At 40.2% G+C, this 20817-nt stretch overlaps 1 protein-coding gene across 2 annotated transcripts; it reads right to left on the bottom strand.

Moving 5' to 3' along the window:
• Window positions 1-1893: 1893 nt before the first annotated feature.
• On the bottom strand, window positions 1894-20316 carry LOC103472091 (SH3 domain-binding protein 5-like). Of its 2 annotated transcripts, XM_008421471.3 has the most exons (9): window positions 19934-20316; window positions 19664-19726; window positions 14157-14285; window positions 8521-8685; window positions 8274-8404; window positions 7963-8005; window positions 6447-6663; window positions 5981-6328; window positions 1894-2955 (listed from the first exon to the last, which is right to left on the bottom strand). In XM_008421471.3, exons 1-9 carry the CDS (start codon window positions 20009-20011, stop codon window positions 2783-2785), a joined length of 1347 nt encoding a protein of 448 aa, XP_008419693.2. In that variant the 5' UTR covers window positions 20012-20316; the 3' UTR covers window positions 1894-2782. The 2 variants fall into 2 exon arrangements, with proteins under 2 accessions (XP_008419693.2, XP_008419694.2); XM_008421472.3 differs by lacking the exon at window positions 14157-14285.
• Between the last annotated feature and the right edge of the window lie 501 nt (window positions 20317-20817).

A 20817-nucleotide genomic window follows, 5' to 3' on the forward strand; every position in this document is an offset into this window, starting at 1 on the left:
CACTTGGAAGGAAAGCTTAAAGAAAGGTAAGCTCCGTGGATGTGATATTAGCTAAGCTAGCTGTACTGAGACACATGTTGCATCTGCGATGAAAAAAAGTTGTCACTCATGCATTGAATTATTGTGTGGAGGTGTTGGCTGAGGTGTCGCATATATGGGACATCGCTGGTACCAAAGTACAATAAAGTGGTATGATATTCAGGAACAATCAGATTCTTCTGGACGGATCTTTACTGATTAAATTTATTTAAGCTCTAAGTATTTAATATCTAGGTCTTTTATGGGAATGTGGATCTTTCAGATCAATTTGAGAAGCAATTTTGATAGGTAAAAGTAAATTTTTTTGTGTCAGGTAGCGCAGGGTGCTGGTCTTGACTTGGTCTTGGGTACAACACTGCTACTGGAGCCAGTAGCAGTGGTTGGTTGCCTGTCCTCTCCCACCCACCTCCTTTCCATCCCCTTTCTTTTGGATTTCTTTAAAAATAAATGCCACTAGTGGCAAAAAAAAGTGAAGTTCATGCTATGTTAGGACAGGAGACAAGATGTTTCCATCCCTGAAATTATGATGCATAGAATCACATATCTAAGTCTAAACTATGTTACAGAGTAAACACAATAAAAACATGCTTTATCTGTGGCATTGTTAATTAAAATGGCACATTTCTAATGTATTAAAATTAAATACGATCGGTTCACTTAATGATATAAGCGATTAGGTAATCCATTCAGCAAGTACTTTTACTTTTAATACTTAAGTATTTTTAAAAGCCAGTACTTTTTTACTTTTACTTAAGTACAAATGTTAATGTGGCAGTTTTACTTTTACTTGAGTACATTTTTGTCTGTGTATTTGTACTTCTACTTAAGTAAATATTTTGAGTACTTTCTCCACCACTGTTTGCAGAATAGCTCAATGTCTGTCGGATTAAATAAAAACTACCCGTAAACATCAATTTACAGGTCTCACTTCAATTTGTCAATTAGACTTGCACTGGACCATCCATCCATTTTCTTATATATTCAGGCCACCTCAGTGTCCTGCTGAAGAAGAGAATTTGTTGCATCTCCTACGTGGCTTTTGGAAAACTTTGAAAACATTCCTTCTTTCCACTCCTCCATAAAGACCAGATTTGTGAAGTTCACAATTAATTGTTGTGCGGTCATCGTATTCTCCCACCTGAGCTCCTCTGGGCTGGTGGCTGTCCTCCTTTCCAGCCTGTGAGAGAAGCTGGATCACCCTGTCTCTCTGGGCTTTTCTCATTTTCAGATGATGGAAGTAAACAAAGCTTCTTGAGATGTCCAAACGTTGGGATGTGGCTATCCTAACCATGTTAGTAGTTCTCAGACATGGCTGGGATGTTCCTGTCTACATAAAGCTCCAACTTCACTAATGCCTCTGGGGCCTTCGTAGAACGTTAAACTACATGCAGGCAACGACTTCCGTTTTACAATAAGCGACTTCTGGAGGCAATTGGTTGCGTTAGATTTTACTTGGAGGCAAAACTCATACCAGTTATTATTTGTCACTGTGTTTGTTCTATAAAGTCCCATGAATATACAGAAGCTTATGTGTGTGATGAGAGAAAATGTGGAGAAGTTTAAAGTTAATATTTTTTGCCTTAAAATACTATAAAGAAGTGGGAAACACCACAACTTACATAATATGATTGAACTTTGTCTTAAATTAGGGAAAAAATCAAAATGGAGAGAAATGTAGCCCTCGGTCATTGATTGAGCAACAAGAGATAAATCTGTGGATTTTAAAGTGAAATGTGAGCAGACTTGCACAGATGAAGATAAAAAATGGACATGCTTTGTATAAAATGATAAAGGTCAGTAATTCCTGATCTTTACAGAAATGCTGCAGAAGAACAATTTCCACTCACTGAAAAGTTACACGAATCCCAAGTTTAATGCTTATCTTGTGCTAAACAATTACAACAGTAACCACAAAACATGTTTCATATACAAGAATACATGAGTATAAATATAGAATATCTCTACAACGGGGTAATAGCCAAACAACTGTCCAAAACACAGAACACACACAGTCAAAAACAACAACAAACTAAATCATTCACTCAGCCACACAGAGAAACTTCAGAATCCTCTCTGAACTTTGCACTCAGTCACACATTCACTCACTCTTTCACAAGTCCGGATGGAAGACTGTTTATGTAGCTAAAAGCTAAAGGGTTAGGTCAAGCTGTAAGTCTCTTTAGTGCTCAGAGTTTCTTCCAGTTGTTTCCTTCACATCGCTCCAGAACAGTCGACACCATACGCTTTTCAACATCAAGACCAAAAAATAAATGGCGGCTCGATTCTGTCCCGTTCGGATCCTCGGGTTGTACAATGCCGATCTCTGGTTACAGTAAGGATTAGGTTGGACACGTCACTGCATAGTGTTAGAACATCTAAAAGGAAATCTACATCTTCGTGTTATGGCACGCAAGTCTAGAATGAAGGTCTCTTTGCAAACGTGGAGCAGAGAAAGTCAACCCAACAGGAAACCGTAGGAGTTTCAGGTAGAAACCTTTAATGCCCTCTGATAACACTACAGAAACCCACTCGCTGTCCGTTCTCCACCCGCTGATGTTTATCATGTCCACACGGCTTCGGAAAATCCTCAACGAGGGTATAACGATGGCAAACGCACCATCAACACTGATGTCTACACAACACTGAGACGGGGAGTCGTGCAGGAGAGCAGCTTCAGCTTTCGCCGTCTCTTTCTGTCCCACTTCAGCGTCCCGCTCTGTCGGTGAGTCCCGCGTTAAGTTCATTAGACACCGTTCAGGAGTAGAACGGAGGCGGCGGAGCTGGGGGAGGTAAGTTCAGGGTTGATGTAATGCGGGTCTTCCTCGTCCTCGGACTCGCCGGGGTTTCGGGAGGCGGTCAAGGAGAGCTTGCTGAGGCCGCCCTCTATAGAGGCCTCGGCTCCCTCCGCTCTGTCGCCTGCAACGCAGAGGGAAGAGGAAAAACTGGTTCAAAGTTTACCTGCTGGAGGCGGGGAACGCCAACTGTCTACAGAGGACCGTTCACAGCCACTGAATGTTTTTTTATTTTATTCTGCATTCAGTGTGTGTGATGGACCGACACGAAGCAGCACAGAATAACTAAGTGGAAGTAAACTGATGCGTGGTTTTATAAAATAAAAAAAATTAAAAAAGGATTTCAGTCTTTGCAGGGGTTTTGTAAGGAAATGTGTTTTCAAAACGTAAATATTCAGTAATTTCAAGCCAAAAAGTAGCCGTTTTAACCCTCCCGTAGTCTTAAGAAGTGCGGTGAATTGGACACTGCAAGCTTTTTACTCTGTGCGCAGGCCGACAGGGTCGCACTGACCCTTTGTGCGCTTTTTTAGCGTGTGTGGTTTTGGGATCTGACGGTTGGACCCCACTATATGATTATTACATCTGCGTTCGACATCCTAAGCGTTGCGATAAGACCGAGGGAGAGTTAAAGTTGGATTTTAGACCTGCTGCAGAAAATCTGGTTTCTAGAAAACGGGTATCTGACTCAAAACTTAGGAAAATTATTGTTGACATCTGACTCTCTTTCCAGTGCAGTTTTATTTTGATGATTTATGCACAATATGTTTGCTGCATTACAGTCATGGCTAAAAGTTTTGAGAATGACAAAAATATTATATTTTCATATGATCTGCTGCCCTCTGGTTTTCATGTGTGTATGTCAGATGTTTTCATCACATACAGAAATACAATTGAAATCATATTATGAGTAATAAAACTTTTATTGACAGAATAAGTTAATGCAGCAAGTCAATATTTGCAGTGTTGACCCCTCTTCTTCAGGACTTCTGCAATTCTCCCTGACATGCTCTCAATCAACTTCTGGACCAAATCCTGACTGATAGCAGTCCATTCTTGCACAATCAATGCTTGCATTTTGTCAGAATTCGTAGGTTTTTGTTTGTCCACCCGTCTCTTGATGATTGACCACAAGTTTTCAATGGGATTAAGATCTGGGGAATTTCCAGGCCTTTGACCCAAAATCTCTGTTTTGTTCCCTGAACCACCTTTGCTTTATGGCAAGGTGCTCCATCATGCTGGAAAAGGCATTGTTCATCACCAAAGTGCTCTTGGACGGTTGGGAGAAGTTGCTCTCGGAGGACATTCTGGTACCATTCTTTATTCATGGCTGTGTTTTTAGGCAAGACAGTGAGAGCCGACTCCCTTGGCTGAGAATCAACCCCACACATGAATGGTTTCAAGATGCTTTACAGTTGGCATGAGACAAGACTGGTGGTAGCGCTCACCTCGTCTTCTCCGAACAAGCTGTTTTCCAGATGTCCCAAACAATCGGAAAGGGGATTCATCAGAGAAAATGACTTTACCCAAGTCCTCAGCAGTCCACTCTCTGTACCTTTTGCAGAATATCAGTCTGTCCCTGATGTTTTTACTGGAGAGAAGTGGCTTCTTTGCTGCCCTCCTTGAGACCAGGCCTTGCTCCAAGAGTCTCCGCCTCACAGTGCGTGCAGATGCACTCACACCTGCCTGCTGCCTTTCCTGAGCAAGCTCTGCACTGCTGGTAGCCCGATCCTGCAGCTGAAACACTTTTAAGAGACGGTCCTTGCTTGCTGGTCTTTCTTGGGCGCCCTGAAGCCTTTTTGGCAACAATGGAACCTCTCTCCTTGAAGTTCTTGATGATGCGATAGATTGTTGACTGAGGTGCAATCTTTCTAGCTGCGATACTCTTCCCTGTTAGGCCATTTTTGTGCAGTGCAATGATGACTGCACATGTTTCTTTAGAGATAACCATGGTTCACAGAAGAGAAACAATGATGCCAAGCACCAGCCTCTTTTTAAAGTGTCAAGTGGTGTCAGTTTTACTTAATCATGACAGATTGATCTCCAGCCCTGTCCTCATCAACACCCACACCTGTGTTAATGGAGCAATCACTGAAACGATGTTAGCTGGTCCTTTTAAGGCAGGGCTACAATGAAGTTGAAATGTGTTTTGGGGGACAAAGTTAATTTTCTAGGCAAATATTGACTTTGTAATTAATTGCTGTTAAGCTGATCACTCTTTATAACATTCTGGAGTATATGCAAATTGCCATTATAAAAACTGAATCAGTAGACTTTGTAAAAATTAACATTTGAATCATTCTCAAAACTTTTGGCCATGACTGTATATTCTAAGGCAACTCTGTGTCTAGTTCTTCCTATGCCAGTTACCACTGCAGTACTACTTTCCAGCAGACTCAGCAGGAATTTCTGGTTACATATCAGCGTAAGCCAGCTAGCGGTATTCAGTTATTCTGAGGTTCTAAGATGTTTCATAATTCTTAAACTTTGCCATCAGGCCTTTACTAAAGTTTAAATTATTTTTCATGAGGTATCAGAGAAAGTTCCAGAGTTTTTTCTGGCTGTTTGGACCATAGAGTAACGTGGTTTCCTCTACTGCATCCATTTCTGCAAAGCGCTGCCGAGCTAGCAGGGAGAAAAAGCTGCTGCTGTTACCAAAGAGGAAATGAAGTAGTTGATGCCAACCACCTTGCTTAGCTACCTGCGAGAGGCTGCCTACATTCCCAAGAATGCTGTGCGGTTCTGGATCGTAGTTCAGTGAAATGATCAATACTCTATCGGACATATTTTCTATAAGTCACGTTTCTATTGCAGTAGATGTTGTTTTGTTGTCCGGCCCAAACTGGCATATGGCATTTAACATTTTTGATACAGGAAAGCACATTCCTGAAACCAGTCCCCTCCCCCACCTGTTGGTTTGGGAATTCATAGAGATTTTTTTTCACTCCAAAAAAAACATTGTAGCATTTTAAATTTAAATGACACTGGAAACCATATTCTTGAGTACAATACCAACGACTTTCAGTCTCTATACTGAAGGTGTGTAAATGGAAAATACCCAGTAAAGGACAGAAACATGGCGGGAAGGGAAATCATTTCCTTCACTTCACGATCTACTGTAATATTTTGTGTGCTGTTTTTCTACCACACACCTCTCTCCTGATCGCAGTCTGGAGAGGAAGCTCCACTGCACTGGCTGCGAGGGCCCAGGACAGGTGAGACATGACCAGAACTGCACACCAGGTCTGGGCCGTGAGAAGCGCAGAGGGCCTCTGACTCCAGACCCTGAGGACAAGATGAGGAGGAGGAAGCGGCGAGGAAGGAGAAGGAAGGGTAGCCGGAGGAGCAGGGCATGCTCATGGGAGTGGAGGCAGAGGTGGAGGGATGGGAGCACAAAGAAGAAGGCGAGGAGGGCGTCGTTCGGTACGAGGAGGTGGTGTGGGTGTCTTCCTCCTCCTCTGAGCTGCGACTGCCCTCTTCATCAACTGAAACTGATACCACTGAAATAAATACACACACAGACACCATTAAACATGCAGGCCACGAAGGTGCACCAACAAAAAACACAAACATGGATTGACAAAGAGGGGTGAAAGAGGGACGTTTTCAAACACTTACTTGACAGGCCGTCTGACTCCATCTTGAAGTTGGTGATGTCATCGTGACCTTCGTCGACCTCGGCGCCCACGCCTCGCTCCCTGGTTCCCATGGCGTGGGAGCGCCGGTGAGCGTGGATTTCCTCCGAGATGCTCTCCAGGCTGCGCAGTGCTGCGCGGTACTCGGACTTGGCAACCACGAGCTTGGCCTGCCGGTCGTCAACGTGCTGCTTCAGTTGCTGTGAAAAACCAAGAATCAAACGTCACGCAAAGAACTGAAGTCAAGTTTATTCATACAGCACATTTCAGCAACAAGGCAGTTCAGAGAGCTTTACATAGTACAGATATAATAGTGACAAATTATAACAGAAGCAATAAACTGCTCTCCCTATACATTGCTATGGCATGCCCCAATAAACATTAAATTTTGTCAAATGCCATGAAAATCATCAAACAAATGTACATTAAATATATTAATGAACTGATTTAGAGGAACTCGGTGTTTAGACAGTTTTCTGAAGTTTGTTCCACATTAGTGGAGCATTATAAATAACTGCTGCGTCTCTAAGCCATTCAGTGATTTATAAACCAGCAACAGTATTTTAAAGTTTATTCTCTGAGATACAGGGAGTCAGTGTAGGGACTTTAAAACTGGTGTGTTGTTCTCTAACTTCCTGGTAGGCTGAAAGCAGCAGCGTTTTGAATCAGCTGCAGCTGGAGGATTTATTTGTTAGGTAGACCTGTGAAGATGCTGTTGCAGTAATCAATGTGACTAAAGATAAATGTATGGATAAGTTTCTCTAGATCTCGCTGTGACATTAGTCCTTAAATCCTGGAGATGTCCTTCAGGTGATAGAAGGCCGACTTTGTGACTGTCTTTATGTGGCTCTGAAGGTTCAAGTTTGAGTCGCAATAGTTATATACATGAGACACACTTTGCTATGTTTTGACAGAGTTTTAACTAGTGATCTGTGGTGGCCCACTCCCCTACCTTTTGCTTTGAGATTTCATAGGGATTTTTCCCACATAAATAAACAAACAAAAAACTAAAGCTATGTAGACATTTTTGTGGGACCAAACAACTCATCATTGCTTATGGTGGGAATGAGACTTGGTGAAATAAACAGCTTTCTAGAGGTTTTTCACGCTACCACTTCTGGATGTCAGTTAACTAAATTAATGTAGTTAATTTAGAACCATAACTACATGTGTCTGATGTAAAATGTATATATGTATTTGGGTTCTACATTGTAATGTATATCTATAGAACACCATCTTAGCATTTTCCGGCAGGATTATTGGTGTTTTAGTGAACAGTTAATTTAGATTTAATCTCAAAACTTGAGATTTATGTAGGATTTAAACTCTGATCTCCAAAGAGTTTTAAACAAAGTCATAACATGCTCTCTCCATCAACTCTTCAATATGTACGTCCATAAACATAATAAATACATTGCTAACACATAACAATGTTGCAATAGTTCACAGTTGTATGTTTAGAAGTTCAACTAAAATCTACAAGCTTTCTATATACATACCTCAAGCTGTAGATAATATTTAGCTTTCAGTTCAAAGTACGGTCTGCAAAAGAAGAAAAACAGAAGGTTGAGGGGGAAAACGGTCAGAAGAGAAAAAAACAGTCTTCTGTTAAAAAGTCACATTCCTTGGCTCTCAAAAAGGGAGGACAACCCAAAGCTGTCCAATCAACACATGGAACATCTGGAGTGCATCAGGTGACGCTTAAAGAGCCCTCTATTTTTCAGCATGCTTGCATAACACTGAAGAGGCCCAAAGAGGGCGGCGAAACCTGCAAGCGTCATTTCCAGCCAATCACAATGGAAGCGCTGACCTGGATTTGTTTATGGAGCGCTTCAGTTTCTTCTCAATTTGCTTCATGTGGCCGATGCTGGAGTTGTAGTTGGCTGCTGTCTTTTTGTGTTCTGCTTCGCTCTGCGTTCTCGCTTGCTCGGCCTCCATCACCTGAAAACCGAATTCGGGCAGAGAGTACGCCGGAGTCGTTAGCAATCTCTTACAACCCTCTCGGTTGTTGTTACGATGGACCCTCTTTGCGGGTGAGTCAACCCGGGCGTACTTACTCTCTGGGTGGCATGGTTGAGCATTTCCTGCCAGGCAGAGTCAAACTGACGGGTGTCCTCCTCCAGAAGCTTTTCCTCAGCCAGGGCGATGGTCTCCTTTGCTGCCCTTAGGATCTCCACCGCCCGCTGGAATTCTTGGGTGGCTTTTTGGGCTTCGACCTGGGCCTGTGGCGCCAAAACAGGAAGTCACGGTTACGACTCACTGGAAACAAAGAGTCCCACTCAGGAAGGTGCACAGATACTTTTTTCCAGTTGACCACAAAAAATGTGCCCTTCTGAAGTCTTTTTTATTTTTTGCAGTGTATAATGTATACTGGTATATTGCTTATGCCTATTGCAATAAGCAATAAATCAAATAATTGCACAATAAACTAAATTGAGCTCAATAATTTTTATTTGCATGATTTATCATCTTTCTCGTTTCTCTCTTCCGAAAAACTTGATGAGAACAGTTTTCACTCTGTGCACACCACTAGTCCCTCTTAGTGATACTATTCAGCTTAGACCTCCGTAAATGCCCGCCCTACAACAAGGTGTTAAATCCACAGTGGATGAATACAAATGCATCCTACATTTGTGCATAAAAAAAATAAAGAATTTAACGCCAAATATCTTTTTTTCCACTAAAAACTACACTCCAGATAACATACATTCAAGTTTCCATTAAAAGAGACCAAATGTGAATCATTCTGCCTGCGCCTACAGAAACATCTGCTGCTCATAAAACTTCTTTTAGATGGTTGGATATAAACAGACCCAGGGAAAAAAAGCAACATTAATCGTTTTTAGCATGCTGGGAACCACTTCAGGGGAAAAACACGCTCCACAATGTTTACTGGAATCCAGCTCATTCCCGTCACTTTTCCTGACCCAAACTGCTGCATAGACTCCATACTGCAAAGTCACTCTTGGTATGCATAAAAAAAAACAAAATAGCAGGTTGTTACAAGTTTGTAAGTGACATTGAGATATGAAAATGTTTCCCCATATAGAGTATTCTTCTTCTGCTCTTGTGAGCATGTTTGTCATTTCTATGCATGCTTTGAAGGATCATGGATTTCTTTTGACAGCCAAGGAGAAACTAAGAGGATTTACCACGGCACACACACTCATTCAGAAAGACAAGCGTGCCTTGATCCGGCAGACAAACAGACACTTTGTCTCTGAGGGGCTATGACATGCTGTCAGTGGCCTCTGCTTGCCCACTGCCACAGTCAATAGGGAGATTATTGCCAACCCCCCCCCACAATACATATCTGGACCCACTCGCATCAGATGAATAAGCTAAAGGTCATCGTGATTCAGTTACGGAAACTATTGGATTAGATGACTTTGCATGAGGTAAAAATTATTTTTGCTAAGTTGTGCGTTTAAAATCTAACGGTGAAGATGGAAAAATGACAAAGGTGAGTTGGCAGCGATTTCAGAACATTTGGGAAAGGTTCCTCTTTGCAGCATGGCTGTTACTTTTTATATCATGCACTACTTTCGTACATATAACTTTGGTGTGAAATAACAGTACAGACCAAACTGTACTGTTTGGTTTGTACAAACAGAGATAAAGCTAGAATGCAAAACCTGGAAGCAAAAGACACCGTGACAGCATCTTAGTCAATTTCAAGATTATTATTGCAGCTTTAACTACAGACTTATGATAGACAATAGATTTTATTTCGCATATTAAGATGTCGTATTCAGCAGTTTACCAAAAATAAGAATAAGCAATATGTAACAAAATGATCAACACATACGGTGTATAGGAGAAGCAACAGGACAACAGTATGGTGAGTACTCATTATTATTGTATTATGTTTTAAATTATTTTATTATAAATTGTAAAAGTTTTCCTCAAGATTAGCTTGAGTGCTACATTTTTAGCTTTTTTGCATAATTGATACTCATCAATTTAATTTTTAAATTGTGCCCTATAGATTTCATTAGTTTTTTTTATTTATGTTTAAAATTTCAAAATGTAATTTTAAATGTAAATTAAGGTTTTAACTTTAAATTGAAATTTGAGCTTAAATGTAGAAGAATCTAAACATAGAATAATGTTCTATAGAGTCTTCTTCACATTCTATAGATCATGAAGACACAAAGTATCTCCACATCATAACACTACCATCACCATGTTTGATAGCTGGTATAATATTCATGAATCTAAGCCTCAAAGTGCATTCAAGTGTCTTTTGTTTCACATATATGAAGAAACTCACCTGAAATAAACCCATTTTTTATAACCACTATAGGTCAGAGCTGGTGGAGATGTTCAGTCGATTACTGTCAATAATTTATGTCTCAAGTCACTCTCGCTAGTACAGCCTACATTTAGGGCCAAATGACTCTGCGTAGATATTGTGTTTGGCAAGAAATGCAAAATAAAATTTAAATGGTAAAATAAGAGATTGGTGTGTAATAAATAAAGCTTCAGGACGTCCAAGCAGGTCCAGTAAGCTTCCAGAACCATTTCCTGCTGAGACTGGCATCATGTTGTTACCAGATTCACAATGCCGTAAGGTAAAAACTTACGGAGAACAGCTTAGGAACAAGATTAGCATAGAAAAAACCCACCAAGGACATACTGAAATTCTTCAGGAAGAAGGAGGGAAAGCAGAAGATCAGTGCAGTTATATTCTCTAAAGAGTATTTTAGCTTGTTTCCTACATCTGGAAAATCATTTGTCTAGAGCAGAAAAGGTAAAAGCTTCTGTGACCCTTGTGTTGTGCAAACAGAGAAGCATCTGGATACATGGGTGGAGTTGCTTCTCATTAACCCTTGTCTTTAGAAATGGGGTCCAACCGACCCCACACACGTAAAACTTGTATCATTTGCCACAGTCCTCTACGTTGGCCTCACTCCTTGCCCGCACAAGGGCTAAAGTGAGTTGACTGAGTTACTATTCTACCCAAGAAAAGCTTTTTGGAAAAAAAAACTGGGGATAATGTTACCTGGGAGTTAAAATGCAGTGAAATGAAGTGAAGGAAGAAAACTAAATTGGAGATAGAACACAAAAATGTTCACATGTACCGCATGCTGGTTTTATTTATTATGAAAAAGGTAAAAACTAGCATTTTTTAAAATTAATAATTATTATTATGAGAAATGCAACTACAAAAATGAATAATTTGCCTTTTTCTCTCTGCATGACCCATTTCCCAGGGTGTAAAAGAGGACAACAGACGGAGGATGATGGATATTTGATGAGGTGAAACTGTGGCACAAACAGAAGATAAACTAAGACTCTGAAACTCCGTCCATCATTGCTGTTTTTATGTCAAAGTGAAGATCAAGACTAAGACAGATCTTTTTCTCTGACAAAATTGGTGTCTTTTCCTTGCTTCCTCAAAAACAACCAAGGCTGTGGTCTATGACCAAACATGCTAAATATGTGCTTCCTCCCTTCTTTGCTCTTGCAAAAAGAAGCAAGCACACTCTCCATCCCATAATGTGCAAAAATGTCAGCCTCTAGTTGAACAAAGCTGGAAGAGACATACTTCAGAAGTTAGTGTGATAGATGGTTCCACATGGTTCTGACTCAATGGGCTGCAAAAGCATACCACATTTTCCCCTTAAAGAAATTGGGAAAACAATTTCTTTCACTTCAAAATTATGTTGTGCTAAAGAGAAAATCTGATGAAACGTGATGAATCAGTTATTGAAATAATCGTCAATTGATTTAGTAATTTATTTATTGCAAACTGGAGAAGACAGACTTAAAAAGTCCATTTGATGAAAGAATATACTCAGAGCAGTAATTCAGCCAAAACTGTACAATATATATATGTTTTGCATTTAAGATAAAAGAAAAAAACTTTGTCTGGAAATATATTCCATCCAGAAGAAAAAAGTTTTAAATTTCAGTAAAATTATTTAAATTTATTTTCTTATTTAAAAAATTAAGTGAATTATTTATTTGCATTTTTATGTATTTCTAATATTGCATAAACTAAGCCTGAGGTTGAACAAAAAATCTAAAGAACGCGGCAATTTTTTCCCAGATTAAACAATTAATCATCAGAATAATTGACAGACTAATCAATTACTAAAAAAAATTATGTACTACTTTGTGTGTTTATTTTCTGTAATAAAATAAGTTGATGGTTGATAAAATATGAACTCAATTTACCTTGAGTTAAAGGTAAATTTGCTTCAACCTTAGTTAGGATTTCATATTAAAATTAATATTTGGTGCTTTTCAAAAGAGCGCTACATATTTGCTCTGTAAAACCAACCCATTGTAACCTCGTGACATTTTTCCATGACCACTCATCCCACCCTACATGCTTCTCATGTCGGGTGTGTCACTCTCCAGCTGATTCATTTCTGTTTTTTTTTCATGTAGTCGAGTACCTCCAGACGTGTGTCCTGTTTGTTGCTTCAAGTAGAGTCTGGGGACAAAGGGTGGGGTTGGCACAAGTGGATGAAAGTGGGTGAGGGTTGCAAGTGAGAGCAGAGACATTCGCGCTGACAACCAGTGAAACTGAGGAGAATGCTGGATGAAAAGGACAAAAGATAGAGCAGACTGAGCAAATTCCTACACTTTCCCCCTCAGCCTCAGTCTGCTGGAATGTAAGAGGGTTAACATGGGGTGGGGGATGAGATTGGCAGATGAATGGGGGTAGGGGAACCACTGTTGACATTTTTTGCTAAGGGTCAGTGAGGACATATCTGAATCCTCTGGAAATAGGTCATATGTTAAATATTAATCCATAAATCATGCACACACAATTTTTCTGTTTGACCTCAGGCATTTATTGGCTTTGGTCTATGTACCAGCTACCTAACCCAAACATTTACCCTAAGAATAGGGGTCAGCTGAATTAAGATCTAGCTTCGGTCCCCATAAGCCCCATTGGTCTTCTTTTGTACCAGCAAGGTTCTACTAAATTATAAAAACAAGTACACATATACACACACACACATATATATTTAAATATATATATACTTAAACGCCTAAAGATGGATTTTTTCCCGTGAGTACGAGTCCCATCTCCATTCAATCCCTCCCTGTTTATCCCTCGTGCTAACATCAGAACTAATGCTGCTCACATAAGCATTAGCTCATTAGCTCACAGACACAAGCAAGGACACACACACGCATGCACACACACACCAAAACCCTCAAGTCTATTTCAGCACAGCTATGACACACAAACGTCAGTCTTCTGAAGTCTGACTCATAAGATCCCAATTCCTTGGCCAAGACGATGGATTCCACAATTCTGCCTGTATCCAATCAGATTGAAGCATCAACATTAGCTTTAAAGATTAGCTGGTAAAGTATTCTGCAGACGAGAAAAGCAAAGTTTGGGTTTTAAACCACACAGGAAGTTGTTCTACCCACCTGCAGCAGTGCAGGAAGCACTAAAAAAAACTGTAAAAAAATGAGCAACATGAAATTTGTTGCAAGTCTATCAGTAGTTTGTAAATGTGTTCCTATGCAAAGGTAGTTCAGGAAAGCAAAAATAGCCCTCATGTGATGGCTCCCTTTAAGCAGATATAAGTAGAGCGCTTTAAACTTGTCAGTAATCCTCAGTAAACTCGCTGTCACAGTGTCTGTCAGCTTCAGAGTCAATCCAGCTTGACTGTACTCTGTGTGTGTGTCTGTGTGTGTGCGTGCGTGTGTGGACGTGTACCCGTCTTGCCACTTTGCGGGCCTCCCAGTAAGGTTTGGAGTCATCCACAGCCCGTCCGATTTTCTTCAACACTTCGTCCAGCTTCACTGTCGCTTCCACCAGCACCGCTCGAAACCTCTGGCGGAAGTCCTGCACATGTGATGGCATGAAGAAAGCAGCATATATAAGCTTATCAAATCCTGTATGGTAAACATTGTTTGTTGAGTGGTCAGGTACTTTTTGATCAAATAAACAGAAACCGGGCGAGGGTCACCCTTTAGATTGTGATTGAAGTTGGCTTCTGTTGTGCCTTTTTATAAATCAAGATTTCTCTGCTCTATTAAAAAACACACAACTCCAACTCAGAAAACGCTCCAATGTTTCCATTATGCTATTCCTGGTCCTTTATCTCCAAGACATTTAATTATTGTGAATCTCTCCTGGGCTGTTTGTCGTGTGCATTTAAACTGAAAGCACTATGTGTGTTTTTACTGATGCCGCCATAAGTAATGTTGAAAATGTTTTATTTAAAACCCCAAAATATCACAGTTACAAGTAGCATAAAATATGTTTTATGCTAAACATATTTTATGTTTAGCATAAAACATGAAATATAGAAGAGTCTAAACAGTGAACAGATGCTGAAAATCATCTTCCAAGAGAAGTGAGTCGCACCCAAGTGACTAATTTGATGACATCTGGGGGTCACGTCTGATCAGGTTTTCAACTTAAGCCTCACTTTCTGATAGCTGGACAATAAACGTGTTAGGCCATTGTGAGGTAACAGATTATGTTGCTGGGTTTGCTGAATCAAAAGGGAGTAGCTTACAACTTCCACCTTTCCTCTGCAGGGGATCTTCGCTAGGGGATTTCCCCAAGGCTGAGCTTTGTGTCACTAACCCTTTAACCCTTGTGAGTGTGAGGACTGAGGCAAATGTAGAGGACTGGGGCAAATGATATAAGTTTTACCTGTGTGGGGTTGGTTGGACCCCATTTCTAAACACAAGGGTTAAGTGTTGCCCAATAAGATTATAGCCAGTAAATATCTTCATCAGATTTAGCAATTTTTCAGATTGGATGAACATCAACTGTGATGTGTCAACTCTTTGCTAAGTGGTAATATGAGCTAATATAAGATTCCAGAGTGTGACTCGGGTTTTGTAATCCCGTATTATCCCTTATAATTCATAGTTAGGCCTGTAACAATAAAAACATTTTTTACTGGATGATAAATTGTCCCAGAAATTACTGCTATAAATGAAAATATTTTCGTTCTTAAGACCATTTTCAAGTCGTATTTTGATAACAGATTTGTAATCCAAGTTCGTCCTCTCAAAAACATATAAACACTTTACACTGGAACGGGAATATATTTTGTATCCAAAATAAAACATGACAACTGAAAACAATAACTAAAACATAAATAAGAACCGCAAACAACCAAGCTCAGCAAACAGTGCATTTTGCTACAATGGGACAGAATTGACTGTTTCCTGGCATGGCTCCCTAACAACCAGTTGACATGTTGGAATTGTTTGGCGGCTGTTATGGGGACATGGTGACACCAAATCACTTAGCCCTTGCTTGTGGAAAACCTTTGCTAGAGACTACAATATGCATCAAAATGTAAAATTTCATAGTGCAAAAATAAAGCCTTGTGTGTAATTTTGCAGAGAGGAGATGTAAGAACAGTGCAGGCATCTGGAATCTGCATTCCTGACTTTCTTTTTTAGGTTGCACACACCAAACCAAAGCTAAAACTCCATCAGTAACCACAGCCTCTCTGGCAGTCTAGGGTTGTGTCAACATTTTCCTACTTTCTAGACGGTCTCTTCTGCAGAAACACCCATGCTATTTTTCATTGTGACGAATAAAAACCATGACCACAGAGAGGAGAGTCAGGTTACTGGATTGAACTGCCTTCATTCATGACCTGTCAGCAATGCGTGTGAACCGTTTTAAAAACTGAAACACTAAATCCTCTGGTGTCCTGAGAGCTTCAGTGAGGATAATGCGTGAGCGGAAACCTGAACAAATGCTGTATATTTGAAGATTTGCATTTTCACGCAATCGAAAGGTAATTTGCTACCTATTTGCATATTAGTATTTGTGTGTGTGGGCGTGTGCGTGGGTGCATGTGTGGGTGTGTGTGTGAGATGACGCCTCTGGTGGTCTGTGGAGGCAGTAATTTGGAGAAGCCCGGCATAAAAAGGCAACACCTGCATCCTGTTCATCAAGCTGACCGAGCAGCAAATGAGAGGTTAACGAAGGAAAACGGGGAGGGCGTCGCAGGAAGCGCACTTCCTGTGACATCGTAGCACTTCCTGACGAGCCATTCCTGTACTGAGATAATGATGCAGCTTTTGAATCCAGGAGGTAAATCCTGTGTACAGCTGCACATACAGCAACCTCAAATTTTACTGGTGAAGATCTTAAAAAAATAATAAAAAGCATTGAAATGAGTTCATATTTTATAAATACCAAATTTCACATTGAGAAATTTAGGGAAATGCAACCTTTAATATGATTACATTTAATCAGTGAGAAAACAATCTCATGTTGAAAAACAAAATCACTGGTGGCATAATTACTGGAACATATAACAACCATCCATGTATCCAGTCTGTACCCGCATGCGTCCCTGCAGGGGTAGGGGAGACCTAGCAGTAAGGGGGCACCAATTCCAATTTTTAGGCTGATCACCGATTTTTAAAAAGCCTGGCCTACTGATTCCAATTTTTGCTGATATAAATTTTTGTATTTTCTGAAATGTTGTTAAATATAGCGACAAATTTGCTAAATTAGCAACAGTGCAGTGACTGTTGTTAACTGCGCATCAGCAAACATGACCGGGTTGGCGGGTCCGTCAGTTAACCGTCACTCTTGGCAGAGAGGTGGTTGATTTTCAGACCTTTGTACAGGTAGATAAGATAGGTTTTACATTTAAGTATTGATCAATTGCCAATCTCTCAAAATTAAAGCCAATTTTTCAGTGCAACCCTAGCTAGCAGTCAGGTTTTTGGACTGTGAGGCGAAGCTAAAGTACCCAGAAAGAACCCATGCTTGCATGAGAACATACTCCTGGGATTCAAACCCCAGATCTTTTGCTGCAAGGCAACAATAGCTGCGTTTCCACTGACCATATAATTGCGCAATTTGACATTTTGAAAATAAATTAGATTTGAAAATAAATTAGGTAAACACGGCAATTGTGAAAAATCTCTCGGTTTTCGATAAAGTTTTGATGCTAGCATGTGCTGGTTTTCTTGGCAAGATCAAAACTGGTTTATTTCTCAAAACCACAAAGACGTTGATGGCAGTAAGTAGTTGGAGGATTGTGGCGCGGAATGTTTTTTTAATGACTTATCATGTAAACAAACTTATTCATGTGTGATTCTAATTGTGTTTCACATTTAATGGAAACACTGCAATTGCAAATTTGTGTTTTTTTCCGACGTTGGCGGAAAAATGTGGTTGACAAAGCACATTTGTAAAGGCAACGCATCTAGTGTTATCAATTACACCAACATAACATAATAATTTCTATAAATCATATAAAATTGAAGCATTTTCTTCAAGTTATTCTTTATCTTTTTAAGTTGATCAGAGTGTCTGTTCTTTTAGTCTTACACAAATACCAGTTTCGTTGGGGTATAAATATAACATTACCCATTTCTCTAAACCATTCTTCCAAGTGAGAGAGAAAATAGAATATTTACTTCAAATAAGGTAGATTTGTTTTGATCTTCTTAAACAGGAAACGGCTAAGAAAAGCTTATCTTAGTGTCGCTAAGTGTCTGTATCAGGTGTAAGATTTATAAGATGACATCGCGGACTCTTTGGGGTTTTTCACTGAGTCGCTCATCAAAGCATAAGGCCAAGTCAGCAGCAAAATAGCTCAACAACAACAAAAAAACTAATCCAATAGAGGTTGGATTGTTTTCATTTTTATTCAGAGTGAGGCTATTCTGCTCCAAAAAAAGATTAATTTATTCTACACATTTCTACCAGGGTTTTAGTATTTATTACCCTCCCTGTAGCACACATACACAAGCACCCACACAGACACACACGCGCACACGCACGCACGCACAGAGTTCTACTTGTGGGAGCAAAAAGAGAGGTTTAGAACTGTGTCAGCAGAGTTGCACACAGTTTGAGCAAGGATTTAACTTCACTGCCTGATTTTTTCCCCCAAATCCCGTAAATCTACATCTTCCTTAATCATTTGCTGGCAGTGCAAGGAAGCAGCCTGGCCGTTGAACATTTCGCCTCAGGACGTTGCTAAATGTCACAGTTGAACGTTGTCATTCAGAAACATGGGCTTCTTGGAGCATTACAAATGAAGAGAGAATGTTTTCTTTTTCTTTTTGTATTACAGAACAGGAAACAGAAAGTAAAAAAGGAGGCTAATCCCACCCTCTCTTGATGAGAAACAGAAGAGGCCTACTTTTAGGATAGGAAAACCTGTGGCCTCACTCTGGAATGTTTAGGTTGTATCTGGACGCAAGCCAGAGCAATAAAGAAAAATCCCGTCTAACAATCAATCTTTTTAGAGTTTACAGCTTTCTTTCTCTTTAAAAGCATTTCATTTTTGCCTTCACAATCAGGGGAAGGGAGTTGCAGCTCAATGGCGAGAGCAACGACCGGTCTCTAAGTTGCCACAGAGGTGCTATTAAGCAGTTGTTCCATGTTTTCCTTTTGTTCTCTACAGAAAGAGGCCAGAATTTTCCATCTTCCTGAGGCTCTTGAACCGTTTTAAAGCCAAAACACTGTTGCTAAGGAAAGCGTCCAGCACCTAGCAACAGCCTTCACATGATTTTGTCACATTAAAACCACAAACTTTTATTTATTTTACTGGGGTTTTCTATGATAGACCAACACAGCAGTGCATAGTAATAGTGTAAAACTGCAAAACTATATGAAAAAAAAAAATGCATTTTATAAATTAAAAAAAAAGATGAATTCAGTGCCTTTTAGTTGTGAACTTACTGAGCCAAACTGTGTTTGATTTATAAATGCAGCCAGCTAAAAGCAGAACTTGACCCTGAACACATTTATCATTCCCACTGTGGAACATGGTGGTGGCAGAATCATGATGTGTTTGAGCAGGAAAAATGAGAGCTGGGCTACAACCCAGCTCTCAACAGAAGGTTTCAAATCAAAGCATAAACATGCTATATAACGGTCCAGTTAAAGTCCAAGCTGAAATTTTATTGAGAATCTGTGGGGGGTGGGGGGGTAAACAAAGTATTGACACAGAAGAACTAATACATTTTTAAATGTTTTAAAACCCAGCTGTTGTTTTCCTTCCCATTAATTCTACAGGAAGGTCATAGACATACTGGTGTTTCTGGTTTTTAACTTGACAAAATAAGAGAAAGAAAGGTATTTAAAACAACCTGAACTGTAACTGAAACAGAAAGGCTCCTGTGTTTAAATGAAAACATCTCAAGCTGGATGGCTGCGCTGTTTACCCCGGCAGGACAGATCCAGCAGTGACACAGAAGATCTTTTCTTTTCCTTACCTCCAGCTCGCTCTCCAAGCGGTTGATGTCATCCGTGGACTGGTTCAACTTCTCCAGCTCTCCCTGTTTACAGAAAACACGGCAGGGACAAAGAGAGGCAGACCGTTAGGTCAGAATGGAGGCGATGCACAGTCACTTCTGTTTAGTCAAATTACCAACTGTGTGTCCCTGCATGTGACCCAAAACACATAAATCCAATGTACTCTAAATAATACATCAATAAATTATTCACAAGGATGTTTCATCCCAACTTTTTCAGACATCTCTCACCTGGATTCTTGGATCTACTTCTTCCTCCTCCTCAGCACACAGAGTATCGTCCTCGCAGATATTCCCATTGGGCTCCATCCTCGGGGAATATCTACAAAAAAAAAAAATGTTTTTGTGTGTGTTTTTGAAGAAGCGAGGGTCTCCAGCGCAGACAATGAGGGTTGCAGAGCGTCTGGCAGCGGGCGGCGGTCCGCCCTGTTTAACCTTCACGCAGAGCGCCCGGCAGTCTGCATCGCTCTCAGCGGGCTCGCAGGGTCTACTGGGCGGACGGGAGGTGAGGTGACCCCGGGGTCCGCAGAGCGCCGCGTCCGGCCGCGGTGACGTCCACAAGCAGCCTGCGAAGGACCATAACTTCGGCTCGCGAACGAACTGCAAAGAAGAAATTTACCTACGCTGATCAATGGGAGTGTTTCCGGTTTGGGGCCTTCAAAATAAAAGTCAAACTGAAGTGGAAGCCTCGTTTGTTTTCGAATGAAAACATTTCAAGTTGGAAGGTAAATTTGGAAAAATGCTGTCAAAGATGGCATTTTTTTATGTTGCTGGTTTAAAATAACTGTCAGTGATTAATTGATTAAAACTATATTACAATAAATTTTAGAGGGGGTTGGTGTGACATCAAGATACTAGTGTCTTTTAAAAATTATGCTTGACCTACCATTTCAATTCTTTCTATTTTGTAATGTTGCAACAACCATTGTCAATATATCCCCCAGCATGATGCTGCCGCCACCATATATTAGGTGTGAGATACTACATATTTTCGTATCGATATACAATCAATACCAAATATACAACAGAAAAATAAAATTACATTTCAAGAGGGAATCTGAAATTATTTATCTTACCTCACTAATGTGTGCTTCATCTCTCTTTAAAACATAAAC

The sequence above is a fragment of the Poecilia reticulata genome, chromosome 11 (genome assembly GCF_904066995.2).
Source record: "Poecilia reticulata chromosome 11, P_reticulata-male-v2, whole genome shotgun sequence".
NCBI classification, from domain to species: Eukaryota; Metazoa; Chordata; class Actinopteri; order Cyprinodontiformes; family Poeciliidae; genus Poecilia; species Poecilia reticulata.

Bases quoted from the DNA above. Each gene is read 5' to 3' on its own strand.
- LOC103472091 (XM_008421471.3), bottom strand. From the start codon at position 20,011: ATGGAGCCCAATGGGAATATCTGCGAGGACGATACTCTGTGTGCTGAG. The intron at 14,286-19,663 runs GTAAGGAAAAGA...TCACATGTGCAG, and splicing joins GCTTGGAGAGCGAGCTGGAG to GACTTCCGCCAGAGGTTTCG. The intron at 6,664-7,962 runs GTATGTATATAG...GGTTTTTCACAG, and splicing joins AATATTATCTACAGCTTGAG to CAACTGAAGCAGCACGTTGA.